This window comes from Ahaetulla prasina, chromosome 4, assembly GCF_028640845.1.
Source record: "Ahaetulla prasina isolate Xishuangbanna chromosome 4, ASM2864084v1, whole genome shotgun sequence".
Taxonomy (NCBI): Eukaryota; Metazoa; Chordata; class Lepidosauria; order Squamata; family Colubridae; genus Ahaetulla; species Ahaetulla prasina.
In genome coordinates, this window is record NC_080542.1 from 88,572,881 (window position 1) to 88,590,108 (window position 17,228).

Here is a 17,228-nt window from a genome sequence, read left to right on the forward strand (position 1 = left end):
TTTTCTATTTTGTGTATTACTCTGATGAATACATTTGTAATTAGGCCCTACTTTGAAAGGTTTGAGTAACATTGAATTCAAACAGTGTTTCTCAATCTTGGCAACTTGAAGATGAGTAGATTCAGTTCCCAGATCCCCCAGCCATCATGCTAGTTGAGGGTTTCTAGGAGTTGAAGTCCATCCATTTTCAAGTTGCCAAGTTTGAGAAACACTGTACTAAAAATGAAAGTCAAGAGAATTGAAAGTTGATATGTACTAGACGGCCATGGTTTCCTGGTTGTCCTTTTTCTCCTTTCATACCAAGAATACCAGTTGTTCCCTGAGGAGAAAAAAAAAAGCAAAAACATGGCAATAAAAATAATTAATAAATATTATAAAATACATAGTTTATATACTTCTTCCTATTTTAATAATTCAGATTAATGAACAGAAATATACTGCATATCAATTTCCATATAAGAAAAGAAATTATAATTTGCATTGTGGCAAGACAATATGAATAAACATTTTTTGCCAGAATATTAACTAGGTTTCAGAAAACTTCTTAATGAATCACAGAGAGATATAACATTTTTAAACTTCTAATATATGCTTGTTTTTATCATGCTATAATTCTGCTTAAAACTGCTAATTCTGTTTCTGTCTGGCAAAATATGAAGAAGTAGGTAAATGCTCATTTTTGTGTCACATTTACATTTTTGAAAATATGCTTACAGATCTGCAATAGCTGGTCTTTAAACTTTCTACATGCAAAAAAATAATTTCATTGTTTGACCTAGAGACAATTTAAAAGACAACTTCCTTTTATTGATGTGTTTGTTTATTAGACCTATACTTTGTCTTTTCATTAACAAACAGAACTCTGGACTGTTTTGTCAATGAAACAGGACAATAAAATGCCATATTGTTTTTATAGCACAAAAGCAAATAATTTTTTCAAGTGCTGTAGAAGAGTGCTAAACGCAACCAAAGTATCTTCTGAACCTACTGATTGAAGCTCTGAAATATCATTTTCTATTCAAAGTGTAGTGCAGCTACTATTAGTGCCTCTCAGATCCCTACTGTGATGGTGCCATTTCTGTGGGGAGGGGTCCTGGATTTTGTTTTTTCGTTTTTTACTCTCTTCCTGTTTCCTGCATATCCTGTAATCCCTTCGTTTATAACCCTAGTTCTGATACCTATTTGCCCTATGCTTTGATTTACCTTTGGGGAAATGTGTAAGGGAGGGGAGGGCCATCTGTTTTGCCTCAGTTCTGAAGCCTCCTGAAAGAAGCACCTGGCAACCATCCCTTATCTCTTTCCCAGGACAGCTGTTCCTACAACATCTTCACACCTATGTATTGGCTCATTCAACATCAGACTGAGAGCAGGGGTTTCTAACTCCTTTGTCCTAACAGAATTGCCTAAGGGAAACTTCGAGCCTGTTTTGCTTTTGTCTTGCAATTGCCTTCCTTTCAATAAAAGATTCCTTTTGAAAAGCTGAAGTTTCAAGAGTTCATGCTTTCTTGAAAGGGGAGCGGAGGCATACCTTACAGTGCCTTAGCACTTGAGTGAGCATGCAAGTAAATACATGTGCATGCATAGATGACATTTTTATCATCAGTTAGCCATTTTAGTTTAGTTTCGTAACACTCATGGCAGAATTGTCTTATGTGTATTGTGTGTCTTATGTGTCTTATGTGTATTGTGTGTGTGTTATGTCCTCAGCATTACGGCTGGGGCTCCAGCCTAGCTAATCAGCAAGTCGATGCTGATTGGCCAAGACGCACGGAGACTAAAACAGTGGGAAACCTGGGCCGTTGTGATTGGGGGAGCCAACTGACAGCTTGCATATATAACTGAGTTGCTGTTTTTTGCTGCCGTTCTAATTAGTGCGTTTGCGCCTGAAATAAAGTTGTTGTTGCCTCCAGTCTGGCCTCAGCTGTGTCCATTACCCAGTATTCAGCACTGGCGATGAGGATGGGATACTGAGGGCTAGTGGCACAACAATTACCCGGGGGAGCAAATTAGCTGAGTGGTGCTGTCAGCCACCTCAATCATTCAGAATGGCCACCCAGCCTGTTTTCACTCAGTACGAGCCGGCTGCTGAGACGTGGGATACATTTCTTGAACGATTCGAATGTTATCTAGAAGCTGGAGATCTAGATGATCTGCCCAGTTCGAAGAAAAGAGGATATTTCCTCAGCGTGTGTGGCCGCGATGTTTTTGATACAGCGAAAGCCTTGGTAAGCCCCCAACTCTTGAGGGACATGCCCTGGGATTTCCTGATGTCTAAGCTGAAGGACCATTATGCCCCAGCGCCATCGCGTTTAGCCCGGAGGCATGCTTTTCGCCAGCGGGTCCAGAAGGAGGGAGAATCCATGGGCGAATATGTGGCATCTCTGAGGGCAGCTGCAGGACCATGCGAATTCCGTGACTTGGATGACGCTTTACTGGAGCAGCTTGTATGTGGGGTGAGGGAGGTGAGGCTTAAGAGGCGTTTATTGGCCCAGAAAGAAATATCCCTGACAGCCGCCCTAGATGAAGCCCAAGCCTCAGAGATGTCTGACCGCTCGGCAGCGGAGATCCAAAGACTCCACACCACAATGACGCCCCAGCCGACAAAAAACTTCACTGTTCACCATGAGGACTCAGATCCAACCGATTCCTCAGATGAGGGCGACAGCGTTCAGCGCCTCAAGTCTGCCCCATTTAAGAAGGGAACCCCTGGAACCAAAACATTCCTTCCCAATTGTGCCGGCTGTGGCGGAAGCCACCACCGAGCCGACTGCCGTTTTAAGACGGCTACATGTCGCCGTTGTGGAAAAAAAGGCCATTTGGCCAAGGTTTGCCAATCCACCCTACCATTCAGTGAGGCAGAACAGGCGCCCGCTAAAACCGTGAGGAAAAAAAATTCCTCACGCACCATGAGGACTGCTACACTGTCAACCATGCCACCTCTGCCTTATCCAAAGGCAACAAGATTTACCTCCAAGTGACTCTTGAAGGAATGCCATGCAAAATGGAGGTTGATACTGGCTCAGTATAAGAGTTTTAGAGCAGCTGTTCGCTACACATGGGTTGCCCGATGTGGTAGTCTCAGACAACGGGCCCCAATTTGCATCAGCACCCTTTCAAACCTTCCTGGCCAAACATGGCATTCGCCATGCGCCTACAGCTCCTTTCCACCCGGCAGCTAACGGCCGGGCAGAACGGGCGGTGAGGTCAGCAAAGGAAGCATTAGGTCGTTTGGGACCCACAAATTGGCACACCAAAATTTATCAATACCTTCTGGCACAGCATGCCACCCCCTGTTCAATTACCAAACTCGGTCTGGCAGAGCTGCTTATGGGACGCCGGCTCCGCACGACCTTGGATCGTCTCCACCCCACTTACTGCCAGGAACAAACTCCAAACTATCAAAGTTCCCCGAGGGTTTTCGCCTGTGGGGACCCGGTGTTCGCCCACAACTATGGTCGGACCCAAAATGGGTGCCCTGCTGCATCATGGGACTAACACGGCCTGTTCTTACAGGGTCCATTTGGACGACGGACGAGAGTGGCGGCAACATGTGGACCAACTTCAGCGGCGAACACTAAACCCCTTTGTTGACCAACAACCACAATGTTCCTACCCGCAGCTCCCTGCTGTTGAACAACAATCCTTCCAGCAGCTGACAGAGGTGCAAGCCCCTGCAGCGGAACACACTCCTATAGAGGGACACCAACCCTCAACCACCGGAACGTTCTCAACCGGACCCTCACCTGGCGAACCGGGACCCGCTGTCCAGCCCCCTTTCGTGACGTCTGAGGCCTTCAGGGACAACACGGAACCGCCTATCGCTCCTCCTCCGTCGGCCGCCGCCCCTATATTGAGAAGATCTGGGCGGAGACGCCGAGCGCCTGCGCATTTGGATGACTACGTGTGCGCAAGCTGGGAGGGGAGGGGTGTTATGTCCTCAGCGTTACAGCTGGGGCTCCAGTCTAGCTAATCAGCAAGTCGATGCTGTTTGGCCAAGACGCACGGAGACTAAAACAGCGGGAAACCTGAGCCGTTGTGATTGGGGGAGCCAACTGACAGCTCGCATATATAAGAGCTGTCAGATGGCTCCCCCGTAGTTCTCTCAGCTGTTTTCCAACTGAAGTTGCTGTTTTTTGCTGCCGTTCTAATTAGCGCGTTTGCGCCTTAAATAAAGTTGTTGTTGCTTCCAGTCTGGCCTCAGCTGTGTCCATTACCCAGTATTCAGCAGTGTGTATTGTGTGTTATAGTATAAGGAGGCTCCTAAAAGTGGACACACTGCACTGTTTGATACTTCAGGCAAACGGGGAGTAGAAGAGATGCTATATTTCCTTTGCGAAATGACTTTCTGAATGCTTTGCATAACACAATAAAAACAGAATTAATTTTAAAAAAGGAGTACATGGGACTCACCAACAGAGGAATCTGAGAAAAATGTTTTTAGTGCACACAAGCAACATTTTTAGACAAAACGTTTTTAACAGAAAGAACAAATTTCCAATCAGCCTTCTCAATTGCTTTAATAATTTTATGTGTAATGTGTACTGTTTTATTTCTTAGACAATGACTTGTTAATAATTTACTCCTTAATGTATCATTTAAAAAGTATCTACAAAATAACAATGTATAACACATACAAAATCCTTGCAATTTAGAGATTCAGGGGTTTTTTTTTTGTTTTTTTTTGTGAATAGGTAAAATGTGTATGGTGGTGGAAGTGATAGTGTCAAGTCAAGCTTTATAAGGCTCACCGATCCAAATGCCATTTAAAAAGGGATCAGTGTGTAATACAAATTACACTGTGATTTACGTGATAAAAAGGTTTGCATTTGTACTGTACATAGCTTAGAAATAATACATAAACTAGTTGTTCTGTTATGTGTAACTTCTAAGACGTAACAAAAGACTTCTACCACTAAGTGCTATCTGATTGAATCTTATCAGTTGATTAGTTTAATTGCAAATTATGTGTATTCTAAGATCATCATCTTTTCTTTTTACATACATGAATGTGACGACACATAGAAGTACATGCTAATATTTACCAGGGAACCTTGAACTCCTTGATCTCCTTGCAAACCATCTGAACCAGGATTTCCTTCCTCTCCCTGTAAGAAGACACAGTTCTTGAACATCAATTTTACTACAGTATAACATTTTTGCTTAAGATTTAGCATTCTGAAAGTTGCTATTCTAATTATCTGAAGAACACAAAGGTGAACAGAACTGCATTAGAAGGAATAACAGAATAACAGAATTGGAAGGGACCTTGTCAATAATCTAGTCCAACCCACCACCCAAGCAGGAAACTACACCATTTCTGACAGATGGCAGTCCAGTCTCTTCTTGAAAGCTTCCAGTGAAAGCTTCCATAATTTCTGAAGGTAAGATTTTCCATTGTTTGCTTGTTCTCACTGAAAGAAAATTTCTCCTTATTTCCAGATTGAATCTCTCCTTGTATAGTTTCCATCCATTATTCCTTGTCTGGCCTCCATGTGCTTTGTAAAATAGCTTGAGCCCCTCCTCTCTGGGGCAGCCCCTCAAGTATTGGAACACTGCTATCATATGTCCCCTGGTCCTTCTCTTCACTAGACTAGCCATGCACAGTTCCTGTAACTGTTCTTCGTATCTTTTAGTCTCCAGTCCCCTAATCATCCTGGTTGCTCTTCTCTGCACTTTTTCTAGAGTTTCAACATTTTTTTTTTGTAGTGTAGTGACTAAAACTGGATGCAGTATTCTAGATTTGATCTTACTAAGGCTTTATAGAGTGGTATTAGTCCCTCACATGATCTTGATTGAATCCCTCAGTTAATGCAATTTAGGATTGCATTGGCTTTTTTGGCTGTCACTGCATACTGCTGGCTCATATTTAATTGGTTGTCCACTAAGACTCCAAGATCCCTCTCACAGTTCCTCCTATTAAGCCTGGTTTCTCAAAATCTATATGTATATTTTTGGTTTTTCTTGTCTAAGTGTAAAAGTTTACTTTTCTATGCATTGAATTTCATTTTGTAGGTTAGGTCCCAGTGTTCAAGTCTGCCAAGATCCATCTGGATCTTGAGCTTATCATCTAGGGTGTTGGCTATTCCTGCCAACTTAGTATCAACTGCAAATTTGATAAGCTCCCTTCTATTCCCTCATCTAAGTTGTTTATGAAGATATTGAAGATTACTGGGCCTAAGATGGAATCTTGTGGTACTCCACTGCTTACTTTCCTCCATTTAGACGTAGTACCATTAAGGACTACTCACTGAGTATGGTTTGTCAACCAGTTACAAATGCATCTGAAGGCAATGCTATCTATCCCACTTTTTTCTAGCTTACCAAGAAGTAGGTTGCGGTCTACTTTGTTGAATGCCTTGCTGAAGTTGCATTTGACCATCTAACTCTGTCTTGTGAAACAAATTGTTCAAGCCCAAAAAACAAGTAATTTGCCAGGCACGGGGAAAAGAGCTGGAAGAATTATGGGGGACACATGCAGAATTCTCATACTAATGAGCATTTGTTTTGGATAGTGGTACAATGATTATTCCTCCAAAACGTGTGAGTAAGAAAGGATTGGAACCAGACAAAAAAAGAAGTAGATTCCCATGCCTGATGCAGCTCACTTATGAGGAACAGGAGAATGCAGTCAGAATAGGAATCCTGAAAATCAGCCCAAAGGAATTGCAATGGCCCATCACACCAAGTGAACTGATTAAATTGTAGGGTGCACTGTTAGAAGGCCTAAAAAACCAGATTGTGATAGTTCTTCCTAGCGACAATGATTTGATGGCACATAAACTATCAGTCATGACCTACTCTGTTATGAAGGGTCAGAGTCGGGAAAGGCAATGAGGAAGTTGTCTTAAGCAGAAGATGAAGGGAGAAATCAAATTATACCTGTTCCTTAACGCTCATGTTCATTGGAATAAGATCCATTTAGAAAGAATTCTAAAAACCCTTCTTTTTGTTATTGCTTGGACCAACTTGATGGATTTTTCTCATTTTATTAAGTTTTTATTAACTACTCCATCGTTTTACTTATACACAGCTATGTATCTTGACTTCCCATCAAATTGCTTCCATCTCTTTTATTGACTTAATTTTTTTCAGTAACACAGTCCTTATAGCAGATTAATTGTAAATGTGTGAAATTAAGAAAAACCTACCTTTGGACCTAAAGGTCCTGGGTTTCCCTCCGCTCCCTGCAATAGAAGGTATCATTTTTATTGCCAAATCTTAATTCTGTTGGGTAATGAAATGTCTGTTAGCAAACAACCAAGCTCAGAGAGCACCCAGAAATCTGCAATTCAATCTGAGTCATGTATATTCCCTTCTTAATTTTGGCTAGAATTAAACAACATTTATATTTTATTTTTCTGGTTATTCACATATTAGGTACTTTCCATTCCAATGTCATATAACAGAACTCAGGGAAAGAACTTTTTCTGCCCTTTGGATCATAATTTATCCAGAACTTAGATTCGCCCCTACCATTCTGTCCTCTAGGAAGATCTGAAGACATGATTGTCCCATCATACTTGGGGGCCAGGAAGTAGTGATGAACCTTTTCTATGAATGTATTACATAGAATGTATTCACCAGCTGACTTTGATTACGTGTATGCTGAATTAAGATTTATAATGTGGTTATATGTTTGCTATTTTTATTTATGTTTTAAATATTGTTTTTAATTGTTGTAAGCAGCCCAGATATATGATATATGAGATATGAGATGTATATGAGATGGGTGGCTACACAAATGAAATGAATAAATTCTTAAATTGAATGAATAAATTGTCCTGATGTGATATTCAGTGGCCTTACAATGCTAAATTATTGTGGAATAAGAGGGATAGGCAAAATAATGGAATGTTCTAAAACAGCAGTCACCAACCAGTGGTCTGCGGACTACTGATGGTCTGCGAGAAAATGTTGGTGGTCCACGGTGCACCCAGATGGAGGACCTGCTCTGGGATAAGCAATGGCCAGTCCCATGACTAGAGCTCTGGAAGATGGGACTGGCCAGGCAGCTCATGGTGGGGCTGTAAATCTAAGCTGTTAAGGGAGGTTCGGGCAATTTGTAATTTTGCAGCACAGCCCGCACCGGCTGGAACGAGGTAATGGTGCAAGGTGGGGGGATATGGCGGTGCAGGCGGGCCGAAGCAATGGGTAGCGGGAACCCCGGGCTGTTTCTTCCCCTGCTGTAGCTTCCAGTTGGCTGAATCCACCAGTGGCTGTCCCCACCCCTCGCCTTCCCTTCCCAGTCACTTTTTGCCTGGCAGGGGAATGGGGAGGGAGGAATGGAGATTTGCTTTATGTTCCAGAATGGGAGCGAAGCTTCGTCTCTTGCTGGATCTTTCTCTCTTTCCCCCACTCTTTCTCTCTCATTCTCTCTCCTCCTTCTTTCTCTCCCTCTCCCCCCCACTCTTTCTCTCTCATTCCCTCTTTTTCTCTCTCCCACTCTTTCTCTCTCTCTCTCCCACTCTTTCTCATGGGCCAGCCAGTGTCTTGGGGCTGAGTGGAGGCCAATCATCCCCCCGAGAAACTGAGGTGCAGGAGCACCAACAAGGGATGGAAGAAACTTGCAGCTTTGCAGCGCAGCCCTCACCGGCTGGAATGAGATAATGGTGCAAGGGGGGGCGTGGTGCAGGTGGGCCAAAACAACGGGTGCTGGGAACCCCGGGCTGTTTCTTCCCCTTGCTTTAGCTTCCTGTTGGCTGAATCCACCAGTGGCTGTCCCCGCCCCTCACCTGCCCTTCCCAGTCACTCCTTGCCTGGCAAGGGGAGGGGAGGGGGGGAATGGAGATTCACTCCATATTCCAGAGCAGGAGTTGGATCTCACGTCTGTTTCTTCTGGCCCTTGTTGGTGCTCCTGTACCTCGGTCTCTCAGGGAGACCTTGATTTCCTCTCAGCCCCAAGACACTGGCTGGCCCATGAGAAAGAGTGGGAGAGAGAGAGAAAGATCCAGCAAGAGACGAAGCTTCGCTCCCATTCTGGAATATGATTCTGAGCAAACGATTTTGGATTCTTTAGGGCTTCCAGAACTAAGTATTTTCTGCCTATTGCACTGAATGTGTTATATACAAAAATAGGAACATTCTCTGTCTATTTGTCTGGAATTTCTATGGAACAACCCTTATCTGCTTTTCCTTCCAGTGAATGAGAACATGATTTTGATATGCCAAAAGAACAGTAAACAAAAATCCAGACCTTCCCAATCTACAGTAGCAGAACAGATGTGCTGAAAGCTATTTTGGCAGAGCTACATTAAAAATGAAATGTCCTGAGGAAGACTCCATATGTCTCCATATGTTGTAGCAAAAAAACCACAAAACTGTTCGTGATTCAGTGGTAATTAATAGAGTTCAACAAGGAATTTTATTTTCTCCAGCTGGTAAAAAAAAAGCCATAAGGAAAAAAGTAAATATTAGTTTAAAATATATTTGATGGTGAGCATTCCAACATGTTTATAAACAGATCCAATTCTTCCTCTTTCTGGTTGCTAACAATGTGTAAATAATAAGTAGAAAAATAAGTTTCTCTTTTGGTGAGTCTGAAGTTATGATTTCTTCTAGTCTAGCCTGGAATTTCTGTATCCTTTTCTTTAATAAGGGAAAAGCAACAATAGTTTATCTGTAGGAATAAATTATCTATGGCAAGCAACCAACATTTTTTTCCTTTCATGTCCTCATGATCTTTATTTCATCAGACAGATTAAAGTTGTTCTAAGATATACAAGTATTACAGTATTTCCTTCTTTAGTCTGACTTATTCCAAATATAATCCCAAAGTGTACAGAATCTCTTAAATTCCTCAGCCGTTACTTTGAAGGAAACCTGCTGACTAGGAACAGATGAAACATTAGAGCAGTGTTTCTTAACCTTAGCTACTTTAAGACGCATAAACTTGACAGTTCCCAAAATTCCCCAGCCAGCCAGCCATTCTGGGAGTTGAAGTTGACATATCTTAAAGTTGCAAAGATTGAGAAATGCTGCATTAGACAGCATGGACAGCCAATTCCATGAGGACATAATTTTCTGTCACATCCAGGATAAGTAGATAGTGAAGATAAAGGGCCCCACCTTATTTCCTGGGGATCCTGCAGAGCCATCTGAACCTTTCAATCCTCTTTCTCCCTGAATAGAGGATTAATATTTCTGTTAATTGATATTTATTTATTTATTTATTTATTCATACTTTTATACCGCCCTATCTCCCTAGGGACTCAGGCGGTGTACAGCCATATAAAAAACACATAAATATACAAAGTAAAACATTAATCTAAAAAACGTATTAAATAGGCCAAATATTTAAAATAGACATATAAATAATAAAACCAGGTTAAAATTCAGTTTAAAAATTTTAAAAAATATTAATAAAGCCCCAAATTAAAATTTGACACTATTATGCCAGTCCCACTTGAATAAATAGGTGTGTTTTGAGCTCACGACGGAAGGTCCGAAGATCAGGCACTTGACGTAAGCCAGGGGGAAGTTCGTTCCAGAGCGTCGGTGCCCCCACAGAGAAGGCCCTGCTCCTGGGGGCCGCCAGCCGACACTGTTTGGTGGACGGCACCCTGAGGAGACCCTCTCTGTGAGAGCGTACGGGTCGGTGGGAGGCATAAGGTAACAGCAGGCGGTCTCGTAAGTACCCGGGTCCTAAGCCATGGAGCGCTTTAAAGGTGGTAACCAAAATCTTGAAGCGCACCCGGAAAACCACAGGAAGCCAGTGCAGGCTACGAAGTAGTGGTGTTACATGGGAGCCACGAGCGGCTCCTGTTACCACTCGTGCAGCCGCATTCTGAACTAACTGTAGCCTCCGGGTGCACCTCAAGGGCAGCCCCATGTAGAGAGCATTGCAGTAATCCAACCTAGATGTAACCAGAGCGTGAGTGACCGTGCATAAGGCATCCCGGTCAAGGAAGGGACGCAACTGGCGGACCAAGCGAACTTGGTAAAAGGCCCTCCTGGAGACGGCCGCCAGATGTTCATCAAAGGACAGCCGTCCATCCAGGAGGATGCCCAAGTTGCGAACCACCTCCTTTGGGGTCACTAACTCACCCCCAACAGTCAGCCGTGGATGCAGCTGACTGTACCGGGGTGCCGGCATCCACAGCCACTCCGTCTTGGAGGGATTGAGCTTGAGTCTGTTTCTCCCCATCCAGACCCGTACAGCTTCCAGACACCGGGACAGCACTTCGACCGCTTCATTGGGGTGGTCCGGGGTGGAAAGGTACAGCTGAGTATCATCAGCGTACAGATGATGACCTCACCCAGCGGCTTCATATAGATGTTGAACAGGGTAGGCGAGAGAATCGACCCCTGAGGCACCCCACAAGTGAGGCGCCTCGAGGACGACCTCTGCCCCCCCGTCAACACCGTCTGCGACCGGTCAGAGAGATAAGAGGAGAACCACCGATAAACGGTGCCCCCCACTCCCAATCCCTCCAACCGGCGCAACAGGATACCATGGTCGATGGTATCAAAAGCCGCTGAGAGGTCTAATAGGACCAAGGCAGAGGAGCAACCCCTGTCCCTGTCCCTCCAGAGGTCATCCACCAACGCGACCAAAGCCGTCTCCGTGCTATAACCGGGTCGGAAGCCGGACTGGAACGGGTCTAGATAGACAATTTCCTCCAGGTGCTGGGGGAGCTGCCATGCAACCACACTCTCTACAACCTTCGCCACAAAGCGAAGGTTGGAGACTGGACGAAAATTTCCCAAAATAGCTGGGTCCAGGGAAGGCTTCTTGAGGAGGGGTCTCACCACCACCTCTTTCAAGGCAGCGGGGAAAACCCCTTCCATCAAAGAAGCATTTATAATCCCCTGGAGCCAGCCTCGTGTCACTTCCTGAGCAGCCAGCACTAACCAGGAAGGACACGGGTCCAGTAAACATGTAGTTGCATGTAACCTCCCCAGCAACCTGTCCACGTCCTCGAGAGCCACAGAATCAAACTCATCCCAAATAACATCGGCAAGACGTGTCTCTGTCATCCCGGTTGGATCGCCGCAATCTTGGTCCAAACTATCCCGAAGCTGAACGATTTTATCGTATAGATAACCGTTAAACTCCTCAGCTCGTCCCTGTAAGGGGTCATCCCGTCCCTCTTGATGAAGGAGGGAACGGGTCACCCGAAACAAGGCGGCCGGGCGGTTATCTGCCGATGCAATGAGGGTGGAAACGTAAGAACGTTTCGCCTCCTTCATTGCCACTAGGTAGGTCTTAGTAAAAGACCTCACTAGTGTCCGATCAGCCTCGGAACAGCTGGACCTCCAGGTGCTCTCTAGGCGACTTCTCTGGCATTTCATCTCTCTAAGCTCCTCGGAGAAACAGGGAGCCAATTGAGATCTATGCTGGGTCAGAGGCCGCAAAGGCACAACACGGTCCAAAGCCCCAGCCGCGGCCCGTTCCCAGGCCGGAACCAGTTCTTCAGTCGTGCCGTGGGTAAGATCCTCAGGAAACGGCCCAAGCTCCGTCAGAAACCTCTCCAGGTCCATCAGGTGCCTGGGACGGAACCAACGCATTGGTTCCGTCTCCCTGCGGTGGTGGGCGGCGGTCTGAAAGTCTAGGCGAAGAAGAAAATGATCTGACCATGACACCGGTTCCTTCACTATATCTCCTAAAACCAGATCATTAACCCACTGACCAGAGATAAAAATCAGGTCTAGCGCGCCTCCCCCGCTGTGTGTAGGGCCATCAGTTACTTGAATCAGGTCCAAGGCTGTCATGGAGGCCTGGAACTCCTGAACCACCGTTGATGACAAGCCGGCCGATGGCAAGTTGAAATCCCCCAAGACCATAAGTCTGGGAATCTCAACCGCCACGCCAGCAAGCACCTCTAGTAGCTCAGGTAGGGCCGTAGTCACGCAGCAAGGAGCCAGGTACGTGATCAACAGTCCCATCTGATTCCGATGGCCCCACTTCACAAGGAGGGATTCACAACCAGCTATCTGAGGAACAGTGGACTCCCTCGGCTCCAGACTTTCTTTAATCACAACCGCCACCCCTACCTTGGGCCCTCGGCTGATGAAATGCCCGGAAACCCGGAGGGCACAGTTCAACCAGGGGTACACCCCCTTCTGTGCCCAACCAGGTCTCCGTAATGCCCATAAAGTCCGCGGACTCCCTCTGAATAAGATCACAAATCAGGGGAGCCTTATTAACCACGGACCAGGCATTGCAAAGCATCAGCCGAAGACCCAAACTCTGAGGGTCTTGACCATCCGGGGAATGAGTGAGGACTGGGGGGCCGGAGCACGTGATCGCTTTTAAACATCGAACACGTGCTCCCAAAGAACGATACGGCCCCCTGCCTCTGCCATATCTGCCTCTCCCACTTACCGTACAGATGGAAAAACACTCTCTGCTCTGCACAATCCCCTCCCCCCCTGTCTTCGGACCAACTGAAATAATGTCATGAGCGCGCGCTGGGACTGGACATACTCTCGCCGACGGGTTCCCCCGGATATGTAACAAATACGTAACATTTCCATTTTTGTGCTATTCATTTCTATAAGGTCATATATAAAAAGGTACATGGAAGGGACAACTTAGCACATGCATTTATGAAACTCACAAAAAGTATCAGAGAAAACTGTTAAGCCAATCTGTAATTAGTATTGTTATCAAACACTAGCGTAATATTGTACTAAAATTAGTTTGTTTTTTTTTATTCAAAAAGTTTTACAGAAAATTTTTCCCCCTTTCCCCCCAACCCCCCTCCCTTCACTAATACCCTCCCCCCTCCCCCCTGGCTTCCCGGAACAAGCACAAGGTATAGTTAAAAATAAGACAAACATATGCTAAGAAAATTTTCTCCCAAAACTATTATACCAATTTTCCTTCTCTAGCTCTGACTTCCTCCTAACATAACCAAAATCCTTCAAAAAAATAAAAAAATAAAAAAAAATAAAAATTAAGAATTAACAATAGTAAAATATATAAATCAATAGAACAAATTAATCCTAAAGTATTTAAAACCAACTAAAGCATAAAAATCCAATCCAATTCAAAAAATATGTCCCTTATAACTTCTATAACCATAAGATCTTTTGAAAATATTCTATTTAAAATTTAGTGCAACACCTTATAAAATTTCAATACAAAAAATTAAAATATCTATTCAACTTTAGTCCTTCCTCATCAAAATCCAGTATAGATCCAAATATCTAGTCTTTTATGATAGATATAAAACATATAATCAACCCATTTCTTCCAGATTCCTCACAAATTGTCTTTCCGGAACACTAATATTTTTGTCTTTTAATATTTTAAAAAACCTTGTTTCAAGAATAATACTTTTGTCTCTTGCCATTTTTTTTGGTGCATTAATCTCTGTGTTTCCTTCGTTACTCCTTTTAAAAAGTCAATCACAATATTTCCTAGTAATTCCTTATGTCCAAGAATCCAAAAATTACTGCCGTATATTCCATCAGTCCAAAAAGAGAACTCTTGGGAAACATTAAGCTTGTGAGTCTTTTCCATTTGAGGGACAATCTCCTGTAGCACAAATTCAGGCAGTTCATCCAAACTATTTAAAGAAAACTTCTTTACATCACCTTGTTTCTTCACGATCAATTCTTCATATTTATCCACTTTTATTTGTATCTCCTGCATTCCATTTTCCGAATGGTTGCACTGGTTAATTTGCTCCAAGCTCTCATCCAAAATGTCCCCATTTTTTATCAATTCGTATTTTTGAATAATTAAATACATACTTTCTGTGCTTGTAAAGTACTTAAACAACGTAATATAATCCAACAGTCCACAGTCAAACACAATAAGATAAAATCTCCATTCAGTTTCGATTCAACAGCAAAGCTCCCTTTGATGTATCGCTCTGCTTTCAGTTTCTCTAAAACGAAACTGAAGGGGGGGCAGAAATTTCTCTTTTAAAAAAAAAAAAAAGGTAGAAGTCAGAAAATCAAAAATACTTGCAAACCAATAATTGTTCACTCACGCTTGTTCCGCCTGCTTTTAGTAACCACAAAAATAAATCAATTGCTAGCAGAAGTAGACACCTTCCTCTTTTCCTGATTTTTCAGGAGCGCAGTGAATACTGGAGGTTGGGGGAGGGGTAAGGGGATTCGACCTTTCAGGACTTTGCATTACAAAAACAAAGCCCCTAGGGGAATCTACCACAGTTCCCCCCCTTGCTCTTTCTCTCTCTTTCAACCAGAGAGAGAAATTAAGCCGGGATCAGTTGTTATGTCCGGTTTTTACCATATTCAATGCGGAGTGCCATAAATTAGCACCCAACGAGAAAGGTGGCGCCACCCAGAAGCCTAAAATTAGTTTAATCTTTTAAATGGTTTAATAGTTCCATCCAGACGAAACATTGTTCCTTCTTTGTATTTTTTTTTAAATTTTTATTTGAACACATTAAAACATAAGATAGACATGCAACATTTACATATATATCACAATTTCTTATCAGCTATTCAGAGCGGTCCTTTCTTACTGTATATACATATTTTAATCCTATCTTATTTTATTTTATGATCTATCTTCCTTTATTTCATCTACATTCTACCCTATTATTCAGTTTTCTTTTTTTTTTTTTATTCGAAAAGTTTTACAAAAAATTTTTCCCCCCCCTTTCCCCCCAACCCCTCTCCCTTCACAAACCCCCTCCCCCCTCCCCCCCTGGCTTCCCGGAACAAACACAAGGTATAGTTAAAAATAAAACAAACATATGCTAAAAATTTTTCCCCAAACTATTATACCAATTCTCCCTCTCTAGCTCTGACTTCCTCCTTACATAACCAAATCCTTCAAAAAATTAACAATAAACAGTAATAAAATATATAAATCAGTAGAACAAATTAATCCTAAAATATTTAAAACCAGCTAAAGCATAAAAATCCAATCCAGTTCAGAGAATATCTCCTTATAGCTTCTATAACCATATAACCATATAATTATATAATTTCCAAGTCTTTCTTACATAAGATCTTTCAAGAATATTCTATTTAAAATTCAATACAACAGATTATAAAATTTATAAAATTTCAATAGAAAATTACAATATTATTTAATTAATTACAATATCTATTCAACTTTAGTCCTTCCTCATCAAAATCCAGTATATCCAAATATCTAGTCTCTTATAATCACAAATTGTCTTTCGGGACACTAATATTTTGTCTATTAATATTTTAAAAACCTTGTTTCAAAATAATACTTTTGTCTCTTGCCATTTTTTGGTGCATTAATCTCTGTCTTTCCTTCGTTGCTCCTTTTAAAAGTCAATCACAATATTTCCTAGTAATTCCTTATGTCCAGAAATCCAAAAATTACTGCCGTATATTCCATCAGTCCAAAAAGAGAACTCTTGGGAAACATTAAGCTTGTGAGTCTTTTCCATTTGAGGGACAATCTCCTGTAGCACAAATTCAGGCAGCTCATCCAAACTATTTAAAGAAAACTTCTTTAGATCACCTTGTTTCTTCACGATCAAATCTTCATATTTATCCACTTTTATTTGTATGTCCTCCATTCCATTTTCCGAATAATTGCACTGGTTAATTTGCTCCAAACTCTCATCCAAAACGTCCCCATTTTTTATCAATTCGTATTTTTGAATAATTAAATACATACTTTCTGTGTAGCCCTATATAAAGTCACGAATCCATTCTTCTGAAAGAACCTCCATAACAAAATTCCTGCTGAGAATCCCCTTGTAAAGTACTTAAACAGCGTAATATAATCCAACAGTCCACAGTCAAACACCATAAGATAAATCTCCATTCAGTTTCGATTCAACAGCAAAGCTCCCTTTGATGTATCGCTCTGCTTTCAGTTTCTCTAAAACGAAACTGAAGGGGGGGCGGAAGTCAGAAAATCAAAAATACTTGCAAACCAATAATTGTTCCTCACACTCGTTCCGACTGCTTTTCGTATCCACAAAAAGAAATCAATTGCTAGCAGAAGTGGACACCTTCCTCTTTTCCTGCTTTTTCAGGAGCGCAGAGAATACTGGAGGTGAGGGAGGGGTAAATAAGGGGATTCGACCGTTCAGGACTTTGTATTACAAAAACAAAGCCCCTAGGGGAATCTACCCAATTCCTCCCCCTTGCTCTGTCTCTCTCTCTTTCAATCAGTTGTTAAATCCGGCTTTTACCATATTCAATGCGGAGTGCCATAAATTAGCACCCAGCGAGAAAGGTGGCACCACCCAGAAGCCCATTCAGTTTTCTTATCTTTCCTATTTTCTAACCATTCATACCATCTGCACCAGACCTTA

The 17,228-nt window shown here is 42.7% G+C and overlaps 1 protein-coding gene across 1 annotated transcript in view; it reads right to left on the reverse strand.

Moving 5' to 3' along the window:
• The window catches only part of LOC131198229 (collagen alpha-6(VI) chain-like), a 111,813-nt gene that overhangs the window by 51,184 nt on the left and 43,401 nt on the right, over window positions 1-17,228 (reverse strand). The window contains exons 20-23 of the mRNA XM_058182721.1: window positions 10,066-10,119; window positions 7,149-7,184; window positions 5,043-5,105; window positions 257-319 (exon numbers count right to left, since the gene is read on the reverse strand). Of these exons, the coding sequence (XP_058038704.1) occupies window positions 257-319; window positions 5,043-5,105; window positions 7,149-7,184; window positions 10,066-10,119 (216 nt within the window). The remainder of the gene's footprint in view (window positions 1-256; window positions 320-5,042; window positions 5,106-7,148; window positions 7,185-10,065; window positions 10,120-17,228) is intronic.